This window comes from Gobio gobio (assembly GCF_949357685.1).
Source record: "Gobio gobio genome assembly, chromosome: 6".
NCBI classification, from domain to species: Eukaryota; Metazoa; Chordata; class Actinopteri; order Cypriniformes; family Gobionidae; genus Gobio; species Gobio gobio.
Window position 1 is genome coordinate 54,007,234 of NC_137102.1, and position 12,674 is coordinate 54,019,907.

At 39.0% G+C, this 12,674-nt stretch overlaps 1 protein-coding gene across 1 annotated transcript in view; it reads right to left on the reverse strand.

Moving 5' to 3' along the window:
• Positions 1 to 12,674, reverse strand: part of cntnap2b (contactin associated protein 2b) — a gene marked incomplete at its 5' end in the record, with an annotated part of 82,569 nt that overhangs the window by 42,400 nt on the left and 27,495 nt on the right. The window contains 5 exons of the mRNA XM_079818634.1: positions 1,613 to 1,797; positions 4,767 to 4,970; positions 5,569 to 5,716; positions 7,165 to 7,358; positions 10,025 to 10,135. Coding sequence (XP_079674760.1) covers positions 1,613 to 1,797; positions 4,767 to 4,970; positions 5,569 to 5,716; positions 7,165 to 7,358; positions 10,025 to 10,135 — 842 coding nt within the window. The remainder of the gene's footprint in view (positions 1 to 1,612; positions 1,798 to 4,766; positions 4,971 to 5,568; positions 5,717 to 7,164; positions 7,359 to 10,024; positions 10,136 to 12,674) is intronic.

Genomic DNA, 12,674 nt, shown 5'->3' on the forward strand with positions numbered 1-12,674 from the left:
TAATCAGAGTCAATTTGTTTTTGGGGATTACTAGAACATAGCCTGACAAGCCAGACCCACATCAAGATGTTGGGTCTGGGAACACACCATTGGCAGGGCTCAATCCGAGGGGCGGGATAAACGGTTGTCTTTCAAATTCCCTCTGCACGCAATAGGATAGCGCTACAACCAACCAGAGCAACCAAGAAGGTGAAGCGGCTTTCGCCGTATCCGGTCGGCAAAACTCAGAACATATCTTCTCTTAAGAATGACTTCAGTGCCGTTCTTTGTTCTTTTCTCAAAGAAAATCTTATCTCCAAGTCTTCCAGAGTCGCGGCCAAAGCCGATTCGATAAACTGTTCGCCAGCTTCTTTGTTTACGAGTAGCACGCGGAACCGCCACACCTCTGGCGTCATTATGTTAAGCCCGCCCACCGACTCTATACACGATGTGATTGGCCTGACCAGAGTTTGTTTTTTCCAGCTCGCAAGCCAAGGGAGAGTTGCTAGACGCTCTGGCTGCAAATTAGATTTGCTGCCGCTAGGGTGCGTCTAGATTTCTAGGCTAACTAGAATAGGTTTTCATGCTGGAATGTTCAAAAACGTTTCATTTTTCGACATTGTTGCAGCACCTCTTTTCCCAGTCTGTCAGTAACGCTCTGTTTAGTTCAGGTCTCTATGAAGCCCCTTCTTCTGAAAAGCACAATGTGCTCTGATTGGTCGGCTGGACCAGTGTGTTTGGATTGGTCAACTGCTTCAAGCATGTTTGGGAAATTTCCCACCCCTTAAAATAACCACGAGTTTCAACCAAGCGGCAACCTCCCGCAGTTTCTCTTGAAGCCAATACGGAAGTGCCTTAAACTGCAATTCATCGACTGGCCGCTAGGGACAGGCTCCAGAAGGGAGCAGAATCTTATTGAGCCCCATGTTAAAATGGCCAACTTTACAGCAGTATAAAACATGTTTACAGCCTGGTACAAATTGTGGTTTTGGTCTATACGGCAAATTTTGCCCTTCATGACAACTGTGAGGGGGGTGAATTTTTTTATAACTCATTCGTTTACATTATATAAAGCCTTAAAGTTCTGCATAATTAAGGGCGTGGCCACTTCGAGTGATAGGTGGATAGCCATTTATCTGCTGTCTGTTAGTCATCGCGTCACTTCAGCTCCGCCCACGTCCCGCCTTTTTGCCCATTTTCTGTTATCCGGGAGTGACGCGTGATGACGCGCTGCCAAGATGGCAACGGCCATCTCGTCCATACTTTGCGCTTCAGAACGGCTCATCAGAATCCTATGGGTGACGTCACGGACACTACGTCCATATTTTTTTACAATCTATGGTTTCAGCACACTGTTAACGCAACTCAACCAGACATTGTCCCTTTTTTTGCGTATGCCTTGGGCAGGAATTTAAATAAGGAATATTGTGACACGTTGGTTCCCAGAAGCAAGCTCAAGACTACAATGGAAGCGTTTCAGGGAGAAACAGTGACACTGATATAGAGAATAACTCCCTCTATAGTAATTTTGTAGAGCTTTTTCATTCTCAAACAGCATTCTAAAGAAATTTGAAAACGTTAGAAAAGTCATAGCCCATAAACATAACATGTCCAAACATTTATATTCATTTACTTCATAGTCCAGGTCCAGGTGGTCAAACTCTCCGTTGGTGCGGAAGTTCTGCATGTGGTGGTCGAGTGTGAAGTTGACGCTGCGTCTGTAGCGCTCGATCAGAACAGAGTGCCAGTGGTCGTCATCCAACAGGCTGCCGCTAGACACTGATGTGTGACCCTGAATGGAGCCGTACTGATTGCTGCCTGAAATAGACACAAACATCAAAAGCAATTAATGAAACGGGTCAGATGGAACAAACTGGGATCCATCCAAAATGGCTAAGGAGACTAATAGAATATTTATAACGATACTTAAAACAGCAGGTTTGCATGCTGTCAATCATAGAATAAAACTGAAAGTTTGCTAATGTTTTTGAAAGAAGTAACTTATGCTCTTCAAGTTTGCATTTATTTGCAAACACAGTAAAAACAGTAATATTGTTAAATATTATTAAAATGTAAAATAACAGTTTTTTTATTTGCAAATTTAATTCTTCAGAAATCATTCTAATATGCTGATTTGCTACTAATTCTTTCAATTATCTCTGTTGAAAACAGTTAGTGCTTCATATTTTTATAGAAACGGAGACACATTTTTCTTCAGGATTATTTGATGAATAGAAATGTCAAAAGAATAGCATTTATTTTAAATAGAAATCTTTTGTAACATGGTAAATGTCTTTAGTCTCACTTTTGATGAATGCTTAATGAACCCGTCCCTTGTTGAATACAATTATTAATGGTAACACTTTAGTTTAGGGTCCAATTATATTTCACATTTCTGTGCCAAATATATTCCTTCAGGATTTGAATAAGTTTCGGAAAGTTTTTTTTCGAGTATGAAGTCATAAAGGGTGGAATTCCTTTCGCTGCACTGAAAGCATGCTGGCACAGCAATTTTGCCGATTTAATTTAATTTATTTTGTGTGTTCTTTTCCTCTAGAGAGCAGGTATTTTTTTAGGTTTATTTATCAAAATGTTCTTATATATTTGTGTGATGTTCTGTATATCGATCGCAGCTTTAAAATGTTGTGAGAAAACGTTTCACGAATGTTTATCCACCACATTAGGCTACCGTTTATTTAAACCTAAATAAGAAAGCCATTGTCAGTTCATCTGTCAGTTGGCAGGCAGTTTTGGTCGCTTTATTAAAAGTTGTTGCTGTGTGCAGTGTGTAAAAGAAAAGAAAAATAGTTTAACCCTCCTGCTGACTACCTGTGTCGTGCCCCTCCCAACCCATTCACACACATAGATGATTCAACTATCGGTCGACTACAGAAAGATTCGACAATTCTGATTCGAATGTGCAAATCATTAGTCGGGGACACCCCTATTATATACCCTTTGTTGGTAATGACAGAGGTCAAACATGTTCTGTAAGTCTCCAAAAGGTTTTTACACTCTGTTGCTGGTAGTTTGGCCCATTCCTCCATGCAGATCTCCTCTAGAGCAGTGATGTTTTGGGGCTGTCGCTGGGCAACACAGATTTTCAACTCCCTCCAAAGATTTTCTATGGGGTTGAGATCTGAAGACTGGCTAGGCCACTCCAGGACCATGAAATGCTTCTTATGAAGCCCCTCCTCCGTTGCCCGGGCGGTGTGTTTGGGATCATTGTCATGCTGAAAGACCCAGCCACGTTTCATCTTCAATGCCCTTGCTGATGGAAGGAGGTTTTTACTCAAAATCTCACGATACATGGCCCCATTCATTCTTTCCTTTACACGGATCAGTCGTCCTGGCCCCTTTGCAGAAAAACAGCCCCAAAGCATGATGTTTCCACCCCCATGCTTCACAGTAGGTAAGGTGTTCTTTGGACGCAACTCAGCATTCTTTCTCCTCCAAACACGACAAGTTGAGTTTTTACCAAAAAGTTCTATTTTGGTTTCATCTGACCATATGACATTCTCCCAATCCTCTTCTGGATCATCCAAATGCTCTCTAGCAAACTTCAGACGGGCCCGGACATGTACTGGCTTAAGCAGGAGGACACGTCTGGCACTGCAGGATTTGAGTCCCTGGCTGCGTAGTGTGTTACTGATGGTCCCAGCTCTCTGCAGGTCATTCACTAGGTCCCCCCGATTTTTGCTCACCGTTCTTGTGATCATTTTGACCCCACGGGGTGAGATCTTGCGTGGAGCCCCAGATTGAGGGAGATTATCAGTGGTCTTGTGTGTCTTCCATTTTCTAATAATTGCTCTAAAAATTATTTATTTCTAATAATCACAGTTGATTTCTTCACACCAAGCTGCTTGCCTATTGCAGATTCAGTCTTCCCAGCCTGGTGCAGGTCTACAAATTTTGTTTCTGGTGTCCTTTGACAGCTCTTTGGTCTTGGCCATAGTGGGGTTTGGAGTCTGACTGTTTGAGGTTGTGGACAGGTGTCTTTTATACTGATAACGAATTCAAACAGGTGCCATTAATACAGGTAACGAGTGGAGGACAGAGGAGCCTCTTAAAGAAGAAGTTACAGGTCTGTGAGAGCCAGAAATCTTGCTTTTTTGTTGGTGACCAAATACTTATTTTCCACCGTAATTAGCAAATACAGTCTTTAAAAATCAGACAATGTGATTTCTCATTCTGTCTCTATAGTTGAAGTGTACCTATGATGACAATTACAGGCCTCTCTCATCTTTTTAAGTGGGAGAACTTGCACAATTGGTGGCTGACTAAATACTTTTTTACCCCACTGTATCTGTCTTTTATAAATATGATAAAACTAAAGACTCTTCGGAGATATGAAGGATGCAATACTAGGTATTCAAGATTACCATGAGATTGGCAGAAAGTGTGTGCATTATGTATCCTTTAATGCCAGAAATTTCATTTTTGGGTGAATTAACCCTTTAACTAGTTGCTTATTAGCATGCATATTAGTTGGATATTGGCTGTTTACTAGTACTTATAAAGCACATATTAATGCCTTATTCTTTATGACCATAATCTACATCCTTAATCCTACCCAATACCTAAACTTAAAAACTACCTTACTAACTATTAATAAGCAGTAATTAGGAGTTTATTGAGGCAAAAGTTGTAGTTAATAGATAATAGTGAGAGTTGGACCCTAAACTAAAGTGTGACCATATTAATTTCTTAAAAAAAAAAAAACACTTACTAACCCATAACTTTTGAATGTTATTGTATCACAGTCACTCTTGAGTTAAATACATTACCCAGGTTGATCTGCAGGAGCAGTTGGGCTCGCCGTAGCTCTAGAGTGATATAATCGCCCTGTTGTCCCTCTCCGTGCAGCAGAATGCCGTCTCCTTTAGTGGTCTTAAACTTCAGTGATATCACATCCTTCAAGATCTTCATCTTTTTCTGTCTGAATCGATAGGAAATCACTCCCTGGCCGTCAAAGTTGATCATGTCCGCCCCTGAACGCAGGAATATGGGTCAGTCTCAAACAAACATATCAAGCCTTTTCTCATATCTATGCTTTCTCCAATCAAACCAAGTTGATGATGCAACAGAGGTGAAACTGAATATATTTGCTTTAAAGAGGCCATATCATGAATGATTGTGCAGAATTTTCCTTGATCTTGAAATAAACATTGAGTGTGTATTATGCATACTCTGACTTTGAGAATTCAACACTCCGTCCACAGTTCAAGAAGACCAAACACAATATGCTAAACAGCCTATTATTGAAGAATAATGCAACTATACTGGTCCCGACAACAAAGCAATCAAGCAATGCATAAAGTAAGAATTGCACAAAGAGGTTAAAGGGATAGTTCACCTAAAAATAGCCATTGACTTTCATAGTAGGAAGAAAATACTATGGGATGATCAACTGTCTGGTTACCAACATTCTTTAAAATATCTTCTTTTGTGTTCAACAGAGAAACTCATACAGGTTTGAAACAACATGGAAGTGAGTAAATTATGACAACAGTTTCCTTTTTGGGTGAACTATCCCTTAAAAAAACGATAATTTTTTTTTTAAAACTGACCACTTTGACATCTACTCACAGTAAGCACAGCCATAGATCTCCACTCTCAGACCAATCCTCCCCTCCTCACTCCAGTCCAGCGGGATGAAACGCACGTATCGAGCCACGAAAGGGTGCTGAAGTTCATGCCGCACGGCCCGCTCTGAGTTCCAGTTCCCTGAAAACGTCTGAGGCAGAAAAATAGTGAACACTTTATAGAGACATGGAGAAAACCTACTTCTGTTAGTGAGACACTCCATTACTGCTCGTTCTCATACACAGATCAATACGACCTATTTCCAGGAGAACTGGCTTTGCATCTTAATTTAATTTCATAAGCACTGCTATTGAGTATTTCTGCGTAATAATGCAAGGAAGGAAGTATGTGTGCCGTAATGTGCTGTGGGGAATCAGTGTAAATGCATTCGCAATCTTGAGACAAAAATATGCATGTTAGCCTATATTAGAAATAAAATAATAAATGAGATTTCCTTCATATCTCAAATGCTTCTCGTAGAGAGCAATGATATTAAATGGAGAGCAAATGGAAACTTCTCAATTGTGTCTCAGGCATGTTTTCTCAAATGAAATAGACTTCTATAGAAAATGGCAGTTATATGTCTCAGAGTTTCAGTAGAAATCTTAAAAATGTTTTAAAATGTGCTCAGAAGCCAAAGTCAGCAATAAAATGTATGATTTCAATATGAACTCAAGCCATTCTCATTAAGAATAAACAATCTTAGCAAACCTACACTCTAAAATATGCTGGGTTGTTTTAACCCAAATTTGGGTCAAATATGGACAAACCCAACTGTTGGGTTATAAATTGAATTGAAAAATTTAACCCAACGGCTGGGTTTGTCCATATTTGACCCAAATTTGGGTTAACACAACCCAGCATTTTTTAGAGTGTATGCATATTAACTTTCATATTTTAGTATTATTTATATACTATTATAGCAATTATTCATATTTTGAATTTGATATATATTTTTTATATTTTCAGTTTTCATTTTAATTTTGTCATGTGCTTTTGTCATAAATATATATATATATATATATATATATATATATATATATATATATATATATATATATATATATATATATATATATATATATATATATATATATATATATATTCAATTTAGCTTTTTTATTTTCGAAATATCAATTATTTATATATATTTTTTAATGTTTTTAAGTTTTTCATTTTATATATATATATATATATATATATACACATACATACATACATACATACACTTTTCAGCTTTATTTCAATTACTAAAAAATACTAATAAAATACTAATAAAAAAATTAAATAATAATAAAGCAAAATAGTAAAATAAAAAATAATAGTTTTAGTTCACGATAACACTTCTCTATATTCCTAATGCCAACAATTATCTCATTTGTCTATTTTTATTTCTCAGAAATCTTGCACTTTCTCATTTTAAAAAGAACTAAGGGTTTATGTCCAAAATATAAGAGGAAAAGTTCCACTTTTTTCTAAACTTTTGTGGGTCATGTGAGTTTTGAACAACACAGCAGCAGCTGTTATTCTCAGATTTGGTAACCCCAAAACAATGTTTACTCCCCAAGCTATAAATCACAGTTTTCCCTGTAAACTCACCCATATGTTGCTGTCCTGCCGATACGGCTTCCAGTTGCTTCCCGTGTCACTGTAGAGGAGCCTGTAGTGTTTCATCCAATCAGAGCTGCTGTATCTGCCCTGTGTTGCTATGGCAGTGATCTGTTTCCTGGCCCTGAGGTCCACCTGTAGCCACTGGTACCTGTCGGAGTTGGACGGTGACCATCCTCCATTGCCTATAAAAGACAAAGTACAAGGCAAATCTGATGTGAGAAAACAGCACATGCTGCCAAGCTTGAATTATGATGCAATATAGTCCACACCGCAGCTCCATAATGCTCCATCAACACTATACTTCCTTAACGGTAGCCAGAATGTGCATTAAAATTCATTATGACCTACAGAGATGTTTTCTCTATTTTGCAATCTAAGCAAATCCTAAAGTATCCTTTATACTTTATCAGCAGTGAATCGCACCACATCTCTGTCTAAATGTCAGCCAATGAGGAGAGAGACAAAGCGGACATGAGAGTGACATTCAGGCTGTTCAGAAGAGCCATAGTGCAAATGTTCTTTATTCATGGGCTACCCAGATGACCTACTGCTATTCAACACAGAATGTGTATCCCACAATGCAATGCACTTCAATAGACCTTATATTTCCAGTGTGATGAATGAACCTGGAAGTGATTTTAACACGGTGGGCCCAATTTTAATCATCTGAGCGCATGGTCTGAAGCAGGTGCACTCAGGGCTGTCCGAATCCACTATTGCTATTTTAACAACGAAAATTGGCCGGTGCGCCAGGCACATGGTCCAAAAGGGTTGTACCTAGTCTTTTGAGTCATGGGTGTGTTTTAGGCGTAACCTGCAATAAACCAATCAGAGTCTCCTATTCCCTTTAAAAGCCAGTTGCGCTCACACCATGGTAGATTTGCTATTTACATGGCAGACTTTGTGGCAGCGGAAAGACTGAACGCTTCTCCAGAGGAATTCTTTGCAGTTTTTAATTGGCATGTTTTTGTGATGCTGCACCCTGACACCCTGTGTGTGTAACAGTAAGAGTGTGCACGCGTTGTGCACCCGCCTATAGCCTCATTATTACTAACACACCCTTTAAATAACACAAAAAATACTGCCCTACTGACTTTAGACCAGGTTTTTGTTGGTCAATGGTGCAGTCGTTTTCTGTTGCAGCAGAGCAGTTTCTCTTGAAGCCAAAAACGGAAGTGACATATACTGCAATTCATCGACTGGCCACTAGGGACAGGCTCCAGAAGGGAGCAGAATCTCATTGAGCCCCATGTTAAAATGGCCAACTTTACAGCAGAATAAAACATGTTTACAGCCTGGCACAAATTGTGGTTTTGGTCTATACAGCTAATATTGCCCTTTATGACAACTGTGCGGGGGGTACTTTTTTTATAACTCATTTGTTTACATTATATAAAGCATTAAAGTTCTGCATAATTAAGGGCGTGGTCACTTTGAGTGACAGGTGGATAGGCGTTTGTCTGCTGTCTGTTAGTCATCATCAGAGCCATAGAGAGAGAGAGTTGCGACAACTCCATAGACTCCAATGGAACGGTTTTTTTTACAGCACTGGCACGTGGAGACTCTCAATAGTTCCCGGAAGTAGCAGCCGCGCCATAGAGAACAGCAGAACAGACCGTTTGTGATGCACTTTTAAAAGGTAAGACGTTTAATCAGTAAGATTTTAAATTATCAGCACATCTTAATCAAAATAACTTGTACATTAAAGCCTGCTTGTGTAGATTATTCATCATTAAAAAAATATATATTTTTAAAAACAACATCGCTGTAACTACATACTCATGCTACATACACATGTCGATGTGTAATAAAATTATTGAAAATCAATGCATTTATTGACCATTAATTACCAAAAATCGCAGTTCTGTCACTGTGACTATTAATTTGAATTGCCCGTCAAAGCACTTCCTGGAACTATTCGAGGTCTACATGAATCACGTGACTATCAAGCGTTTTGAACTTCCGTTGTCGCAACTCTCTCTCTATGGCTCTGGTCATCATGTAACCTCAGCTCCGCCCACGTCCCGCCTTTTTGCCCATTTTCTGTTACCCAGAAGTGACGCGCGATGACTCGCTGCCAAGATGGCAACGGCCAGCTCGTCCCTACTTTACGCTTCAAAACTGCTCTTCAGAATCCTATGGGTGACGTCTCGGACACTATTTTTTTTACAGTCTATGGCCTAAACACACCTTGTTTTCAGACCAGCACGCCCATGGGTGAACAGATGGGTGCGAGTGCATTTGCTATTTAAACAACGTGGCGCTGGACGTATTACAGTTTGAAGTATTTCCTGTATATCACTGCAGTTTCACATATTATGTTTTAAAGTAGGCAGTATCTAATGTACAATACCATTCAGAAGTTTGTCAGTAAGATTTTTATTTTTATGAAAGAAATGAATACTTTTATCCAGCAAGGACATTAAATTGAATCAAAGGTGAAAGTAAAGACATTTATAATATTACAAAAGACTTCTATTTCAAACTGAAATGCTGATCTTTTGATATTTCTATTCATAAAAAAAATCCTTAAAAAACACAATAATTTAAAAAATATGAACTATGAAAATAATGTTTCTTGAGCATCAAATCATGATTTCTGAAGGATCATGTGACACTAAAGACTGGGGTAATGATGCTGAAAGTTTATGTTTGATCACAAGAATAAATTATATTTTAAAATATATTCAATATAATTCAAATGGTAGCAATATTGATCAAATAAGTGCAGCCTTGTTGAGAACATTCAAAAAATTCAAGAACATTAAAAATCTTATCGACCCCAAACTTTTGAACATTAGCGTTTATACTATGCAGTACGCTAGTATTCCATAGAGCTCATCCTCACCTACTCTCCTGTTGAGTTTTGCATAGCCAGCGCCAAAATCTGCTGCCAACACGGAGGAGCTGGTGAAGGCGCTGTAGGGAAGGGGTGAAGCCAACACCTCATCACATCTCTCTGAAAACGGAAAAACATAGGTTTGAAATATTTTTAAACAGATTGTAGATCACTATTAAACCCCCCCCCCCCCCCCCCCCCCCCACAGTCATTCATATGTTTGCCACAGATGCTTGTGATAGAGTTTCTTTAAAATTCATTGGTATACAAAGATGTCAATATTATGGAGCAAATCTCCTCTTTAGTACAATCTAACATTGAATACAGTTTTTATATGTGGTGTTCTTATACACTACTGATTTTTTCCACATTTAGAACAGTCAGAATTAACCTTGTACTGATTTCTATACTAGTGCATTATACATGAAAACACCATCCGAAAGTACACATCTCTCAGCTTTAGCAAATTCAAGGTTTGAATCCAAGATCGCCCCCTAAAGCCTCAATCACTATTCCCAAACTTAGTCCACTAATACAGTACACTTGAAGGAGTAAATGAAAACAAGTGAGTGAATTCGGACAGCCGTTGAGAGTACAACAGCGTTAATGTGGGATAGAATGAGTGCACTCAATAACGTCCACTATGGTTTCGGACACTACAAATGGCTGTCCCCTCAAATAGTGCTCTATTTAAGGGTATAGGGGGCGATTACGGATTCAGCCAAGGTTTGCACAAACTTCAGAAAGCTTCCAGAAGTAGAATACATGTGTCTCACTGAAAGGTCCTTCATGGTTCTGGCCGCTGTGTGTGCGGTCAGTCTGCAGAGTTTTAATAGGCTCCTCGTAACCCAATTTCTCTGACCAGAGGAGGAGAGATTCAAGGCCAGTCTGAGTACTCCTCTCTCACCAATAGGAGTCTCTATTTATGTGCCTTTTACAGGTTTAATGGCAATCATGGTAACACTTTACAATAAGGTTTCATTTGTTATCATTACTTAATGTAAGCAAGAAATTCATCCATATTCTTGTGTTGATCCAAACAACTTATTGAGAGATAAACACTCCTATGGGTCGTTTTTCATTCATTAAAATGAAAGCGGCCTGTTGTCGATAGGGGCGCAACTTTAGTAAACGCTCCTATGGGTCGTTTTTCATTCATTAAAATGAAAGCGGCCTGTTGTCGATAGGGGCGCAACTTTAGTAAACGCTCCTATGGGTCGTTTTTCATTAATTAAAATGAAAGTGTCCTGTTGTCGATAGAGGCGCAACTTTAGTAAACGCTCCTATGGGTCGTATTTCATGAATTAAAATGAAAGTGTCCTGTTGTCGATAGGGGCGCAACTTTAGTAAACGCTCCTATGGGTCTTATTTCATGAATTAAAATGAAAGCGCCCTGTTGTCAATAGGGGCGCAACTTTAGTAAACGCTCATATGGGTCATATTTCATTAATTAAAATGAAAGTGTCCTGTTGTCGATAGGGGCACAACTTTAGTAAACGCTCCTATGGGTTGTATTTCATGAATTAAAATGAAAGTGTCCTTTTGTCGATAGGGGCGCAACTTTAGTAAACGCTCCTATGGGTCGTATTTCATGAATTAAAATGAAAGTGTCCTGTTGTCGATACGGGCGCAACTTTAGTAAACTCTCCTATGGGTCATATTTCATGAATTAAAATGAAAGTGTCCTGTTGTCGATAGAGGCGCAACTTTAGTAAACACTCCTATGGGTTGTATTTCATTAATTAAAATGAAAGTGTCCTGTTGTCGATAGGGGCGCAACTTTAGTAAACACTCCTATGGGTCATATTTCATGAATTAAAATGAAAGTGTCCTGTTGTCGATAGGGGCGCAACTTTAGTAAACACTCCTATGGGTTGTATTTCATGAATTAAAATGAAAGTGTCCTGTTGTTGATAGGGGCGCAACTTTAGTAAACGCTCCTATGGGTCTTATTTCATGAATTAAAATGAAAGCGGCCTGTTGTCGATAGAGGCGCAACTTTAGTAAACGCTCCTATGGGTCTTATTTCATGAATTAAAATGAAAGCGCCCTGTTGTCGATAGGGGCGCAACTTTAGTAAACGCTCCTATGGGTCGTTTTTCATTCATTAAAATGAAAGCGGCCTGTTGTCGATAGGGGCGCAACTTTAGTAAACGCTCCTATGGGTCGTTTTTCATTAATTAAAATGAAAGTGTCCTGTTGTCGATAGAGGCGCAACTTTAGTAAACGCTCCTATGGGTCGTATTTCATGAATTAAAATGAAAGTGTCCTGTTGTCGATAGAGGCGCAACTTTAGTAAACGCTCCTATGGGTCTTATTTCATGAATTAAAATGAAAGCGCCCTGTTGTCAATAGGGGCGCAACTTTAGTAAACGCTCATATGGGTCATATTTCATTAATTAAAATGAAAGTGTCCTGTTGTCGATAGGGGCACAACTTTAGTAAACGCTCCTATGGGTTGTATTTCATGAATTAAAATGAAAGTGTCCTTTTGTCGATAGGGGCGCAACTTTAGTAAACGCTCCTATGGGTCGTATTTCATGAATTAAAATGAAAGTGTCCTGTTGTCGATACGGGCGCAACTTTAGTAAACTCTCCTATGGGTCATATTTCATGAATTAAAATGAAAGTGTCCTGTTGTCGATAGAGGCGCAACTTT